General features: G+C 39.3%; 1 protein-coding gene across 1 annotated transcript in view; it reads right to left on the reverse strand.

Annotated features, from left to right (window-relative positions):
• unc-13 overlaps positions 1–14,520 on the reverse strand; it is a 241,694-nt gene that overhangs the window by 44,975 nt on the left and 182,199 nt on the right. The window contains exons 8-10 of the mRNA XM_069315567.1: positions 7,628–7,734; positions 2,056–2,197; positions 778–904 (exon numbers count right to left, since the gene is read on the reverse strand). Coding sequence (XP_069171668.1) covers positions 778–904; positions 2,056–2,197; positions 7,628–7,734 — 376 coding nt within the window. The remainder of the gene's footprint in view (positions 1–777; positions 905–2,055; positions 2,198–7,627; positions 7,735–14,520) is intronic.

Raw genomic sequence — 14,520 nt, forward strand, 5'->3', positions numbered from 1 at the left:
TGTCTACAGGAAAGACTGCTACCAAAATATACTAATATATATATATATATGTGTGTGTGTGTGTGTGTGTGTGTGTGTGTGTGTGTGTGTGTGTGTGTGTGTGTGTGTGTGTGTGTGTGTGTGTGTGTGTGTGTGCGTGCGCTATCTGCTCTATGAGAATTATCGTACGTGTGTGATATCATATCTTATAATATAATACAGGAGTATAATAATACCCAAGACTTTCCATCTGGTATCTGACGTCCGAGCTCTGTGTCCTGATCTTGATGAAGACGATGAGTCCCACCAACGTGGCTGAAGATATGATGACCAAACCACTCATCACAAGATGAGGAGACGACGACGTTTCGGTCCGTCCTGGACGTGTGTTTTGATAATAGTCTACGACAGACCGAAGTGTTATCGTTTCCCCATCTTCTGGTGTGTATTCACCTAGATGTGTTTGCGGGAGTTGAGCTCTGGCTGTTTGGTCCCGCCTCTCAACTGTCAATCAACAGGTGTATAGATTCCTGAGCCTACTGGGCCCCTATCATATCTATACTTGAAACTGTGTATGGATTTAGGAGTCAGCCTCCACCACATCACTGCCTAATGCATTCCATTTATTAACACCCCTGACATTGAAAAAAGTTCTTTCTACGTGGTTTGATCATCCTGTTATTCATGTTGTGGATAAAATCGACCTTAAATTCATCTTTAAACAAATTCCAGAGAAAGAGAGATACTCTCTCTCTCTCTCTCTCTCTCTCTCTCTCTCTCTCTCTCAGACAGACTCACCTCAATGATGGTCTGACCGAGGAAGTCGTCACTCTCTCTGGTAAGCTTGGATCTAAGCTTGGACTTAATGTCGTTGTCTTCGTCCCACACACGGACCTTGATCCGGTCACTCGAGTTGTGACACTCGCTGTAAAGACAGAAAACCTCCAGCTTTAGTTCCACGCTCACCACCACCACCACCACCACCACCACCACCACCACCACCACCACCACCATACTCACCATACTCACCAAAACATTAACTATACACTTCATTATATCAAACATAAGAATGAAAGGAAACTGGTGAAAACCTCACAGTTGGCCCTTGATGCGAGGCTGTTACTTATTTAATTCCCAAGCAAACTCATTCATATATATATATATATATATATATATATATATATATATATATATATATATATATATATATATATATATATGTCTATCCTACGATTGAAACAATCCAGCGACCTCATCGTCATTTATTTTATCCCGGTGATTTATTCCATATATCAAGACTTATTCCCAACCATACGTGTGCGAAACTCACACCAACTCCCTGTAACTAAACCAACCAGGTGGAATGATTAAATCTTCAAATATTTAACCACTCATTAAACAAAGATAAAAAAAAACCTCTTGTAGCGCGATTGAGAATAAAAACAAACATTATTGTAGTTTGCGGAATGTTCTTAATTGTATTTAAATAGTTGAAGCAAAAAACCATATCAAGTAACAATGACTTAAAAATGTCAACCTGACCTGACCTGACCTGACCTGCCCACTGAAGGACAGACCGAAGCACCGTGAAGGTGATGCTAACATCTCCCTAGAACTCATCAACTGGACAAACTCAGCTGCCCAAGAAAATATTCCTGCAGGAAATCATTTTTTGTAAACAGATAGACATTCAAGTTCAAGTATGTTTATTGAGACAAGAAAGAAATACATCTCAAAGAGATAGAGTACCTTAGGCTATTTCACCCCCCCCCCCTAGATAGACATATCTCTCTTCATAAGCTACAACAAAAGATATCATCACAACATGCAAATTAACAAAAGATAATCATCACATTTATTCTAGAAACTATATGTAGAGTATATTTACCCAGGCTACATATGTTAACACCTTCCAACCCATCACTGATCTTCCTTCATCCAATCCACTCAAACCCTTCCATCCTACAGACAAACAGGGGATCGAACTGCTTTTCAAAAAGCCAGACCCAGAAACGTGAAATAACAGGAAATTCCACAGATATAAGTCAAAAAAAAAAAAATCAGAGCTCTACTCACAAGTAGAACTTCTCGTTCCAGACCGGATTGAGTTCTTGAGGCACCGTGTGGGTTCTCTTCTTGACCTTACCAACTTGGACGGTGACGTAGGGGTCAGAGGTCCCACTCTTGTCCTTGGCTATCAGACCCTGGGCACATATCACTGTAGGAGGAGCAGACGCAGTCACAGGTATGATCGTCAGAGGGGGGAATATATCATACTCTATCGCTGCGTTAATCTTTTACATATGAATTGGCTATCGTAGTTTTGGAGGATGTGATTAAAAATAGATCTGAACCTTGAATATACAGTATATATATATATGTATCTGGTGGCGGACCAAAGGGGCGGGGACTTATATTACAATTTTTATGTTCATTCATTGGTGTGGAAACTGAGGTAAAGATAAACAGGTATTACCATGCCAAGGACTCTTACTGAGTCTAGACAAGCGCACTTGGGAGTGAAGATCACTGCTGGCGGTGTGTGGCGGGAGACACTATCCTGCACCATATTATAAAACCTGCTTTCTCATCTCACTACACTCAAATTATCCAATGTTGACAAGTTGCGACACAGCAAACCTCTCTCCAGCGCTCTGAGCGACACAGCAAACACCTCTTCCAGAGCCCTGGTGCTACTAAACTTGCACCAGGTGGTAAAATGCTGGAAAAGTTGTTCTGTGGGGGGTGCTCGATGCACTGGAAAGTTGTCTTAGTGTCGTAAGCTCAATACATTGGTCGTGTACAGATGAGGCGTCACGATAACGTGGCTGAAATATGTTGACCAGACCACACACTAGAAAAGTGAAGGGACGACGACATCGACTTGAGAATGGTCCAGGACGGACCGAAACATCGTCGTATCTTCACTTCCTAGCGTGTGGTCTGGTCAACATTGGTCGTGTACGTGTAGTAGGCCCACAACGTTGGTTTAATAATATGGGCGATTAAAAAAAATAAAGGAAATCTGCAGCAACTGTATACTGGTATGTACAAGATCTTAAAGACGAGGGAAAAGGTGAAAAAAAAGATAAAATAGGTGGTGGATGTCTCTTACTCCATTTATTGTTATCGATAGTCCAGGACCTTATGACTATGTGCAAGTCTCAAGGGTGGTGGGGGGGGGGGAGGTGAGGGAGGAGGGTAAGAGGGGGAGGGAAAAAGAGGGTGACAGAACGGGGCAAGAGAAAGCTATAGTGTTTAAATTTTGTTTCCCCCGTGAAGGCTGGCAATCTGGAGTCATCGTGTGTGTGCGTCACCCTTACGGATGGCCAAAAGTCCTCTCGCTCACTGGGTTTACAAATCTGGAGAATTTGGGGAAGTTAATAAATGCAGCTGTTGATGGGAAGATGGAAGGGGGAGAGGGTTGAAGGGAAGGGTTGAAGGGTTGACACCCTTGAAGGGGCAAAGGGTGACAGGGGTTGTGAGGGGGTTATGAGAGAAGTAGCCGATAAGGTCCTGGGCGAGTGATGAGGAACTTGTGCAATGTTGTGATGATGGGGGGGAGGGAGGTCCTGCCACCACCACCACCCCTCCCCCACAACACGCCTCCCCCCCTCCCCCCACACCAAGTCCCCCCCCCACACACACACACACCTGCTCCGCCCACACCTGTACCGTCGGTCATTAAAGGTCATCACGAATCTCCCGTTACGGTGATTCGGGTCACGCTGGGTCAACAGCAATCAACGCCAGGTCAATGTAGGTTAAATAGGGACAACATCAGGTCAACTGAGGTCAACTGAGGTCACATGGTCAATAGTCACTTCACACGCGCCGCGTAGGGCTAACAGGGAATCAATATGCGTTACACTAGGTCAACAGAAAGTCAATAAAGTTCGCACTAGAATAATATGAAATGCATAAAGTCAACTAAGTGTTGCAAGGTCAATATTTGTCAACATCTTACTTAAATTTGTCAAATCGGGTCAGAATGTTAGATTGTGACTATTTGGATGTGTTTACCTCAGCTGTGACCACGTGGTTGTGTTTACCTCAACTGTGACCACGTGGTTGTGTTTACCTCAGCTGTGACCACGTGCTTGTGTCTTGTTCTATTATGTCCACTTGTGTTACTTTTTCTTGCTTTGTTTTGTTTTTCGTCCAATGTCTCTTAGAATTTTATAGGTTGTTATCATGTCTCAACACCCCCTCCCCCATTCGTTTTAATGTGGTTTGTATGTGTATGTGGGTTTGTTTACGCAGGCGGTGCTGGGTGCGTGTGGGTGTGGGTGTGGGCGTGTGGGCGTGGCGTGAGGGCGTGTGTGGGCGGATCGTGGGCGTGGCTCTCGCCTCATTACCAAACTTGTGCACATCACCATACAGTAAACAATTGTTTTCATGCAAATCTTACTTCCGGGTCTAGATAATAGATAAAAGCCTGAAAGAGGTGACTTCGACCTTCACCATCCTGGAGAGCCTCTAATGCTGCTGCTCTAATATCTAATCGAGCACCTTTCTCTAAATAGCTCTCTTTAGAATTCTTTTTTTGCATTTCTACAGCTTAAAGACATCTCCGGGGTGTCTCGCGGGGTTTAACAACACCTCCGGGAGACACCTTACCTCACTTCCCCTCACCCCTCGAAACATCGCTCTTGTGGATGCAAAGTAAAGTGCTGGGCGATGTTTTGAGAGCGGACCCGCGAGTGAGTTCGAAGGTCAGGATCGCGCGGGCGGGCATCTCTTCGGCTGGCGGCCACATCCAGCGCGCACAGGCGGGCAGCGGCAGCCACAATGGGAGTCGTCAGTTTAAGAGAGAGAGACACTGAGTTTGGTCGCCAACAAACACATAACGGAAGAACAGGGTTATGACTACTATTTCTGCGTTGCTACGCGATAACGTAAATAAAACAGAAAATATTTTTGTGGTTTGTTATGACGAAAACTATTTTTTCGCATTTACAATGTTAAGTCTTTAACATTGTAGCGTGTGTTAACAGTTAACGTCTGTGAAGACACCTCTCCTTCTCCTCCACGACTCCCATGATGCTCTAGGCGTCTCCAGGTAGACTACAATGTAAGCAAGTTTACCTCCTTAGATCTGTCAAGGTTTACCTTTTGCTTCCTGGTACCTGTGCGCGCGCGCGTGTGTGTGTTGGTGTGGGCAAGCGGCAGGTTGGTTTATCTATTGTCTAGACCGGTGTAGTCATATCGTATAACCAACTCTCCATCATGAAGTTAACATGCTCCCATGCTTCAGTATGCTAGTAACAAGCCAATCCTTTAGCCATATATTAGCAGTGGTACAATACTTTAATCAAGTTAATGCTGCTTTAATATTATTTGCCCCTTCATAATGTAACAAAAAATATATATATATGAGTTTGCCGGTTTCAAAATTATGGCACAACTCTTGAAAATTTTAGCTTTGTCGTTTTATTTATGTGTTCTCAAAAATTTTAGTCGTATCAAAAAATTATTTTCCTCAACAAGTTTAAGGGGGGGGGAAAAACTGCTTGACTTTAAGTATATTTAGGGGGAGTATATTTTAAGTATATTTTGTCCCTCTTTAGAATCAGGCAGGTTAACTTCATGTTAAAATTAACTTTGGGGGAAGGGGGGGAGGAGGGGGAGGCAAACTTGCCATCAAGGTGGTCACAAAGAACCTTTCTGGTAAGGTTCTGGTAAGGTTCTGGTAAGGCATAACCAATATAACTATAGGTGTTTATACCCATACGTGCCTCCTCCTGCCTTACTGATCCTCTCTCTCTTACTGATCTTCGTTCGAGGCGTTCCCGGCCGTTCCTAACCATTGATTTTATTCCTCGGAGCATACACAGGGGGGAAGGGGGGGGGGGGAAAGGGAAAAGGGAAAGGAAGGGGGGGGGGGGTAGTAGGACTTGCAAGATCTGTGACAATCGTTCGTCGAAACCACACACGCATATATGCGTGATTCGTAGCTATTGTATTTCTCTAGAGTACGTCTAAATCACTTTAGCATCTGCTATGAATATGATTTAATGTATGCTAAAGGTCATATTCAATATATATATGCTACCGTTTGTAAGGGGTATATGCTTCATAGCGTCAAAATATTTAGCAAGAGGGTTCAAAGCTTAAGTCACAAATTACCAAAGCATCGTTTGAATCAATTACAAAATTCCTCTAGGCAATCAGTGAGAATTACGAGATCAGTTGAGGCAGGCGACAATCAGGGCGGGAAAGTGGAGAAAAAAAGAATCAAAATTAGTATAAATCGAGTCAGTCGGATGCTACTACTGTATATATAGTATATAGTGTATATAGTATATATATATATATATATATATATATATATATATATATATATATATATATATATATATATATATATATATATATATATATATATATATATAATATAAGTGCTGCCGCCTGATGGACAGTCGGGTCTACAAGAGGTGCTGCCGCCTGGTGGAGTACAGTGGAGATTGACTGTCTACCGATAGGCCGGTGTAGTAGTAGTTGCACTGGTTTGGGTGGGTTGTTACAGGGAGGGTGGAAGTAGGTGAAGAGAGAGAGAGAGCATAAATAAACAATAGTATTAAAAAAAAAAAAAAAGCCGCAAGACGATGGAGCACACACGTTAGGGTGGAGGACACCCCCAACACCTCCTCCATACTTCCATCCTCCATGCTATGTACATGTTTTGCCTGACCTGTAGTTGCAATCTTGCAAGACCAATGGGAGGTCCCCTCTAATACGTTATCCTCTGCTTTCTCAAGTGAATCTATATGGGTATCGGGATCCACCTTGAATGTCATCCTGTGGAAGAAGGACATTCAACAAGGGGGGTTAACAACAGCAATGGTACAACATCACGTAGCACAAAAACTGAACTAAAACAACAAAACAGTAGTCAAACAAGGACACCAAACCAAAATAAGCATCTCCATCTTCGGCAGCTTTCGACGACCAGGTTCCTGTGAAGAGTCTCAAGTCGTCCAAGCACAAGGGAATGCTTCTCTTTATATCACTATAGTTTCTCACTTGAACTACCTACGTCTTGGAGGGACGGGTAATTGATCTTACGTATGATTATCCATTTACATAGGAAAATAAAACTAAATAAACTCTAGTTTTGATGAAGACTTCGCTTATGGATGGACGACTCCTCGTGGGAAACACGTTACTTCTATGGAGACAAACAGAACTGCATTTGGCTTCTCTTAAACCCAGCTTTTAGCCAAATCCGTGATTAAATATCCCAACATATACAACAAGGTAAAGATAAAACTTCATTCATTACTAGCTTGCACGTCCAGGGAAAATCTAATATCGAGTAAATATATATATATTTTTTCACTTTTAAAAGATAAGATTGCCTGCGCGCTGGCATTGGTTCCAAAGCATTCTTCATCTACACCATCACCTGTTCTTGAACAAAGTGCGACTTAAAAAGCACTTATAACGTAGCCAAATATACTTCAGTTTGCCTCCACAATAACGTAATATATATATATAAGATTACCACGCGAGACGGACATGAGACGTAACAATGAAGTCGGAGAGGCGGGAAAAAAAGAGAAGAAATTAAAGAAAACCCGAATAAAAACATACATAGAAAACGGAGAAAGCAAGAGTAGAAAGTTTAGGGTAGACTCAAACAAACCTGTGATGGCAATCTTAGCAGACCACTTGCTAGTCCCGTCAAGCACCGACTGGTTCACCGACATCATGTGGCCTACGTGGCTCTTGTCCTCCACGCCAAAGACATCCCTATTTATTGAAGAAATTAAGTTCATATCTGCCTGCTAGGGTGCGGGGGAAAAAAGGCATAAACCCCATCACACTTACAGAGAGCGCCGATTCCCGGGCTTAATTATATATCACCGGACTGGGCTCTTTTTTATATTAAAGTGAGCACTGAAAGGGCATCAAACTGCACACTGTAGAATCCAATTAAAGATAAATCATGTCTGAAAAGGGAATATAACCGCATGCTAGACTGATACAAATATTTACACATTGTTTTGCAAGTCAAGTTTCGTCAAATTCAAACAAAAGGAAAACACGTTAAGTAATCATTAACATATTTATGCGTTTATAAATGACTTAAAGAATCTAATAATTAATAGGTTCAATAAGTTACTAGTAAAATTTATCATACTATTTTCAATAATTTATTAGTAAAATTGCTCTTATATTTTGCAAATAAAGATCTACCAATATAAAAATTGCAACTACTTAATCGATGTTAAACTTTCATTCAATAAACTGTTTACTCTCCAAAGTCTTAAACATCACAATTTTGAACCTTATAATTGTCATTGCTAAGAGTATAAAAAAATATTGATAAAATAATAATAAAAAAATCTAATGGCTTCAAAAACTATTAAAAAATGAGTCAAGAAATGCACAACTAGAACCCAAAAAAAATATATAAATTAGCCTACTATGAATGTCTCTGAGACGAGGCTATGTGTAGTTAAGTAAATATGTAGTCCCATTCTATACAAATAGTGTTTTTCTCCTTTTTTAATACTGAACAATTTCTACATGTCAAGTTACCACTAGAACAAACTACTGAAAACTCCATAGTAACACCTGTCAACATCTGGTATCAAGTGGAGAAGAGTGATTAATAGTGATTAATAGTAGATTAAACAAACCTATTCGTCTGGTGTATAAGTTAACACTATTACAGTTATTTCCAGATTCAATATTTATATCAAAAAAATTATTGCCCCCCCCCCGTCTGAATTAAGTGGTTGCCAACACACATATCTAAGGAACACTAATCATAAGAAAACGACTGGAATGTGCCACGATAGGCATACTTCAAGACCTTGAAGTATTCATAGTTTTCCTTTCAGTTTAATCTATTTATGCAGCAGAGGTAATTAACATGAATTAATGATGTGCACAGACACATATTCCAGATATATATATATATATATATATATATATATATATATATATATATATATATATATATATATATATATATATATATAGAGAGAGAGAGAAAAAGTAACCTCGAAACACACACACACACATGAGTTCCAGAATGCACGATAAAGCATAGGTGCTGTATGTGCTGTATATATACACACACACACACACACACACACAAATACATTTCCTCCACAATAACCAAATATCCAACGTAGCCCATCAAAGTTAAAACAAAAAAACACACATCTCCTTTAAAAAACTGTTCTACCACTATCCACACATCTGGATAGCTTCAGCTATCCATTAGCGAAAAAAAAAGGTTTTGGTCATTCCAGGACTAACAGTGAATGAACACCGTCCGATAACCTCTTTGGACAAAACCATGACCAATTCTCGCTGTCACAATAACACCCGTGGCCCCCGGAAATTGAACGGGAGATGGGGGACAATGGTCAATAATGAACTCCAGAGGGTTGAAATGCCTATGGATCACTGTGGCAACCCCGACCATCTCACCGCCACAATATAGGCGTGCTTAATTTGGAACTTGTCGATTGAAAGACTGTCCCCAAACACCCAGCTTCGTTAAAGGGTCTGACAGCCTGTTACCTGCTTCACAGTTAGCAAGGAATGGGGTTGAGATAGACCTCAGTGGATCAGGATGCTCTGTTTTATAAGAATCTCTACTTTTATTTCTTAGGGACTTGTAGCCTATGATGAAAATGTCTCTTAAACAAATATTATAATTTATATTATATTGAGATAAAACTTATCTTAGGCTATTGACACGGACACGATTTCATTCGTTAATCTCGATTACTTAATATTGACTGAGATATAATCTTGATAAGATTTTGGGTGGTGACCTTTTGTCACAATATCCTACAACGACTGTCATTTACCACAATATAATTTAAGACGATTTCTAAGACTACTTCATAAACACAAAGACTAATTTAAATAACTTTGCCTAACTACAAAATACAAATGATTTAAAACAGCACAAAAAGTAGAAATTAAATTTTATCACGAAAATTAACACGTGATGAACAATATGAGTGTCAGACCACGAAGGAAGGATTAAAACAGGAATTTCCTTAAGTACTTTCGTATTGAATAGTACATCTTCAGAATAATTCATCCTTCTAAAGAAGGCCTATTAAATACGAAAGTACATAAGGAAATTCGTCTTAATCCTTCCTTCTGTGGTCTGGCATTGTCATATATATATATATATATATATATATATATATATATATATATATATATATATATATATATATATATATATATATACATATATATTTATATGTTTATATATTAAAAATCACAATGGTTACGTTAATGCGGTGTATACTCTCAACCATCTGAATTATGAAATTCGAAAACTATTTGAATGTCACCTAGAACTTCCTTTACAGAAAACCAAGCTTTTATATGTTAAAGCACCGATTTATAATACAATAAAGATATATAACGCGAGACCATTCTCTGTTTACGACGAAGGTTCACTTTGCCCTTTTGTGAGATTAGGTAAAAACCTATAGCCTAATATATATATATATATATATATATATATATATATATATATATATATATATATATATATATATATATATATATATATATATATATATATATATATCTTGTTTTTAAAGACTATTTTAATAAATTTCGAAACACATTAAGCAAAGCCAAGCTATAAATCTTAGAAGAGGGACTGAAATTATCACTGAATGCAATTAATCATTAATAGCCTCTCAAAGCCAAAAATGCCCATGTGGAGTTTAATATTCTGAAACATCTATATGCTAAATGCTAAGAGATTCACAAAGTGGCTTCATCAGTTAGAGAGGGGGCATGGCTGGATGGATATATACCCATTTAATTAATTAATTTGCAAACGCGGGCAGGCATTGAATCTGGTGTTGACTAAGATGAGCCGGTCGGCCGAGCGGACAGCACGCTGGACTTGTGATCCTGCTGGTCCCGGGTTCGATCCCGGGCGCCGGCGAGAAATAATGGGCCGAGTTTCTTTCACCCTATGCTCCTGTTACCTAGCAGTAAAATAGGTACCTGGGTGTTAGTCAGCTGTCACGGGTTGCTTCCTAGGGGTGGAGGCCTGGTCGAGGACCGGGCCGCGGGGACACTAAAAGCCCCGAAATCATCTCAAGATAACCTCAAGATAACCTGACTAAAGCTAAATATTCTGAAAACACTTTAACAGATCTTAAAACTTAAATTTCAATTATCTAGAATTTATAATTGGATTTTCTTCTCTCAGAGAATATAAACTAAAAAAAAAAAAAAACACATAGGAAAAAAAACCACACACAAAATTAAAATCCTAACCACCCTATCACTAAATCAATTACAACATGTGATTACTTTACCCTACGCAGATTATGTAATTAAGGCAAATGTAATTATATTCCAGCGCTTCCTGTGTGGTTAAATATTAATATTTCAAATTGGTTAACAAGTTAATTACCAGACTTGTCTCGGCAGCCCCTGGGACCACTATCTTGTGGGAAAGGAGGAGAAAGAATGGAGAAGGAACAGGAGCAATAGAGAAGAAGGAATGGAATTGCAATGAAGACGGGGTAAGAATGAGTAGGGAGTGGGATAGAGAGAAGGGAGAAAAGGAGAAAGAGGCACGGGAGAGAAGGGAGGAAGGAGTAGGGGGTGGGAGGGAAGGGAAGGCATGAAGGAGCCTGTAAGTGAGAGGAGAGTAGAGAAGGTGAGAGAGAAAGCGGCTGAAAGAGAGGGAAATAAGGAAACGGAGAGAGGGAGTTCGAGAAGAAAATGGGATTACAGGGAAATTGAGAGAAAAAGACATCAAAACAAAAAAAAAAGACGGCAGAAAGGGAGAAACAGTCGTATTAATGATGGACTCTTTCCTCTGGCTTCCTACAACAATCATAGTTCACCACAATATCCTACAACTACCACCATTTCCCACAAATATCCGACACCGATAATTTTTCCCCCATGTAACAGTTGATAAAATGATTATTTTACCGTGTTCATTCTCGAGTACATGGATTAAAATGATCAAAATGTAGCGGTGTGCTGATAAAAATGGAAAATTGAGCCAAAACGAATTTACTCAATTGCAATGGTGCCATTTTTTTGGCAAAACGATCGCAGAGTAATTAATATGAATAACAGTCTTTGTGATTCGAATTTGGCACCAAAAATAAATAAAAAAAACTTTACATGAAGTATAACGTTGTACCGTGACTTCTATGTTAGTAGCCTATCTTTAGGCTAGAGTATCTGGAGTCTAGTTTTAAGAAGTATTCTGATTCTGTGATTTCCTATTTAAGTAGAGGTTTTGAAATCAACATGGCGCCAGCAGGGAAGTCAAGCTCACTGACGATGCAGTAGAGGAAACTAGACCATGATAAAAGCATTCCAAAATTGTAATCAAATGGTATGATTTGCTAATGCAACGCGACCGAAAACCTTCAATTGAATCTGCATCCGGTTGAATCCTACCAACAATGGCGTTTCGCACAAATTGCTTGTTTTCTAAATGTTAAATATGCATATAGCAGAGGTTAGGCTAGGCTGTGTTCAGGCTATAGGTAGGTTTCCTTGCCACAAAACATATAATGACGAGGACCTTTCGGTCTCTCCTGGACCATTATCAAGTCATATGTGACCACATATGACTAGATAATGATGATTCAGGACGGACCGAAACGTCGTCGTTTTTCCATCTTGTGATGAGTGGTTTGGTCATGATATCTTCAGCCACGTTGGTGGGACTCATCATCGGCTGCATTAGTTGACGAAACGACTGTCGAACGTATAGAGTAACTTGTAGTTGTGGAAAGAGAGAAGCCTAATGTATGGTGCTAAGTACACCTGCGTTGTTCACCATAAATTAGGAACTCTGTCGTTTGAAGTGGCCTTCAGCGACTATAATGGTGGTCCAGGAATTCAGGCCAATTGAGCAGCCCATGGAGTCTCTAGGTCAAAATCGAAATCAACAATACTTCTCTTCAACGACACAACAATAGGCTGCTCACCCGGAGAAAAAGGGAAGGAAAAACTATCCTATTTGACTACCACTAATACCTTTAATAGAATTAGCCTCATTAAAAATAAATAAAACACTACTAATTTGATCTACAGGACCGCTCAAACCATTTCATAACTGAATCAAACTGTTGAAATAATTGAGTTTTTCTTGTAAAGCCGACTTAAACCATCTCTAACCGATGCGAAAATGTATGCTGATTAATGTAGTAGAAACACATATACGGACAAAATGCCGTATTTTGGAGATTTTGACGTCAAAATACGATTTAACAGGACAGATTGATTAAAAATAAATAAAACATTACTAATTTGATCTACAGGACCGCTCAAACCATTTCATACTGAATCAAACTGTTGAAATAATTGAGTTTTTCTTGTGAAGCCGACTTGAACCATCTCTTAACGATACGAAAATGTATGCTGAATAATGTAGTAGAAACTCATATACGGACAAAATGCCGTATTTTGGGGATTTTGACGACAAAATACGATTTAACAGGACAGAATGATTTACCTGAGTGGCAACCATTTCTTAAGAGCCCTCGACCAGTAAGCCTAGTGCCTGATGATGGGTTACACACAGCGTATTATGCACTAATGACTAAACTATACCTTATAACAGCTCCGGACGCTAATGTGATCACATAAAAATGTTGATCTAGGAATTTATGACAACCGAAGGACGAGATATTTGGACAGGGAAATGATAAAATGAGTTAGAATTTCCGTATCATTAGACGGCCGTTATGATTCATGACTGGCGACATATGGCGAATTTATGGATGGTGTTGCCATCTCTCACAGCCATCAAAACACGCGTAAAGCATGAGGCTTTATTTTTGTTTTATTAACCCATTCATGTACATCTGCAGTTTAGCGCAGCTGCCCTAAAGCAAGAGGCAGCTGATAGCAAACGAGACGAGTATGGAGGCAGACATTTACGGCTAACAGCAATATCACGTTATCACTCCTATGTCAACCATATTGAAGTTGAGATGCCTACGAGGAGCGATCAGGTTGATTGAACAATGATATTGTGCGCAGAGAGATACAACTCTATATAATGTATATAGAGTTGTATATATATATATACAACTATATATAGAGTTGTATATATATAACAATAGTAGAGTTGTAGAAGTTGGTATGAGTTATGATAGTAGAAATTTTAAGATTCGACCACGCCCCGACACTGCGCATGCGCACACATACATACACAATCTTCTACGCTTCCGTTGTGATAGCGAATAATAACACTATTTTAACAACAACGACGACATCGATATAATTATTAACATGTAGAGATACACTCTTGATATTTAGATAACATGATTTCCTCAACAGTGATTAATTAATGCATCTCTAATCTATTGTCATAACACGACATTAATCTATTTTTAATGGCGTCACTGCCACACACACATTCAATACGACCTGATTTTTATATTTTGCCCTAACAAGGGGGTAATGAAATTGCCTGCGCTAATTAATCGTAAATCTATCTAATGCATAATAAAATGATGAAATGAAGCAATAAAATAAATCAGTGATTTAAAA

This window comes from Procambarus clarkii, chromosome 81, assembly GCF_040958095.1.
Source record: "Procambarus clarkii isolate CNS0578487 chromosome 81, FALCON_Pclarkii_2.0, whole genome shotgun sequence".
Classification (NCBI taxonomy): domain Eukaryota; kingdom Metazoa; phylum Arthropoda; class Malacostraca; order Decapoda; family Cambaridae; genus Procambarus; species Procambarus clarkii.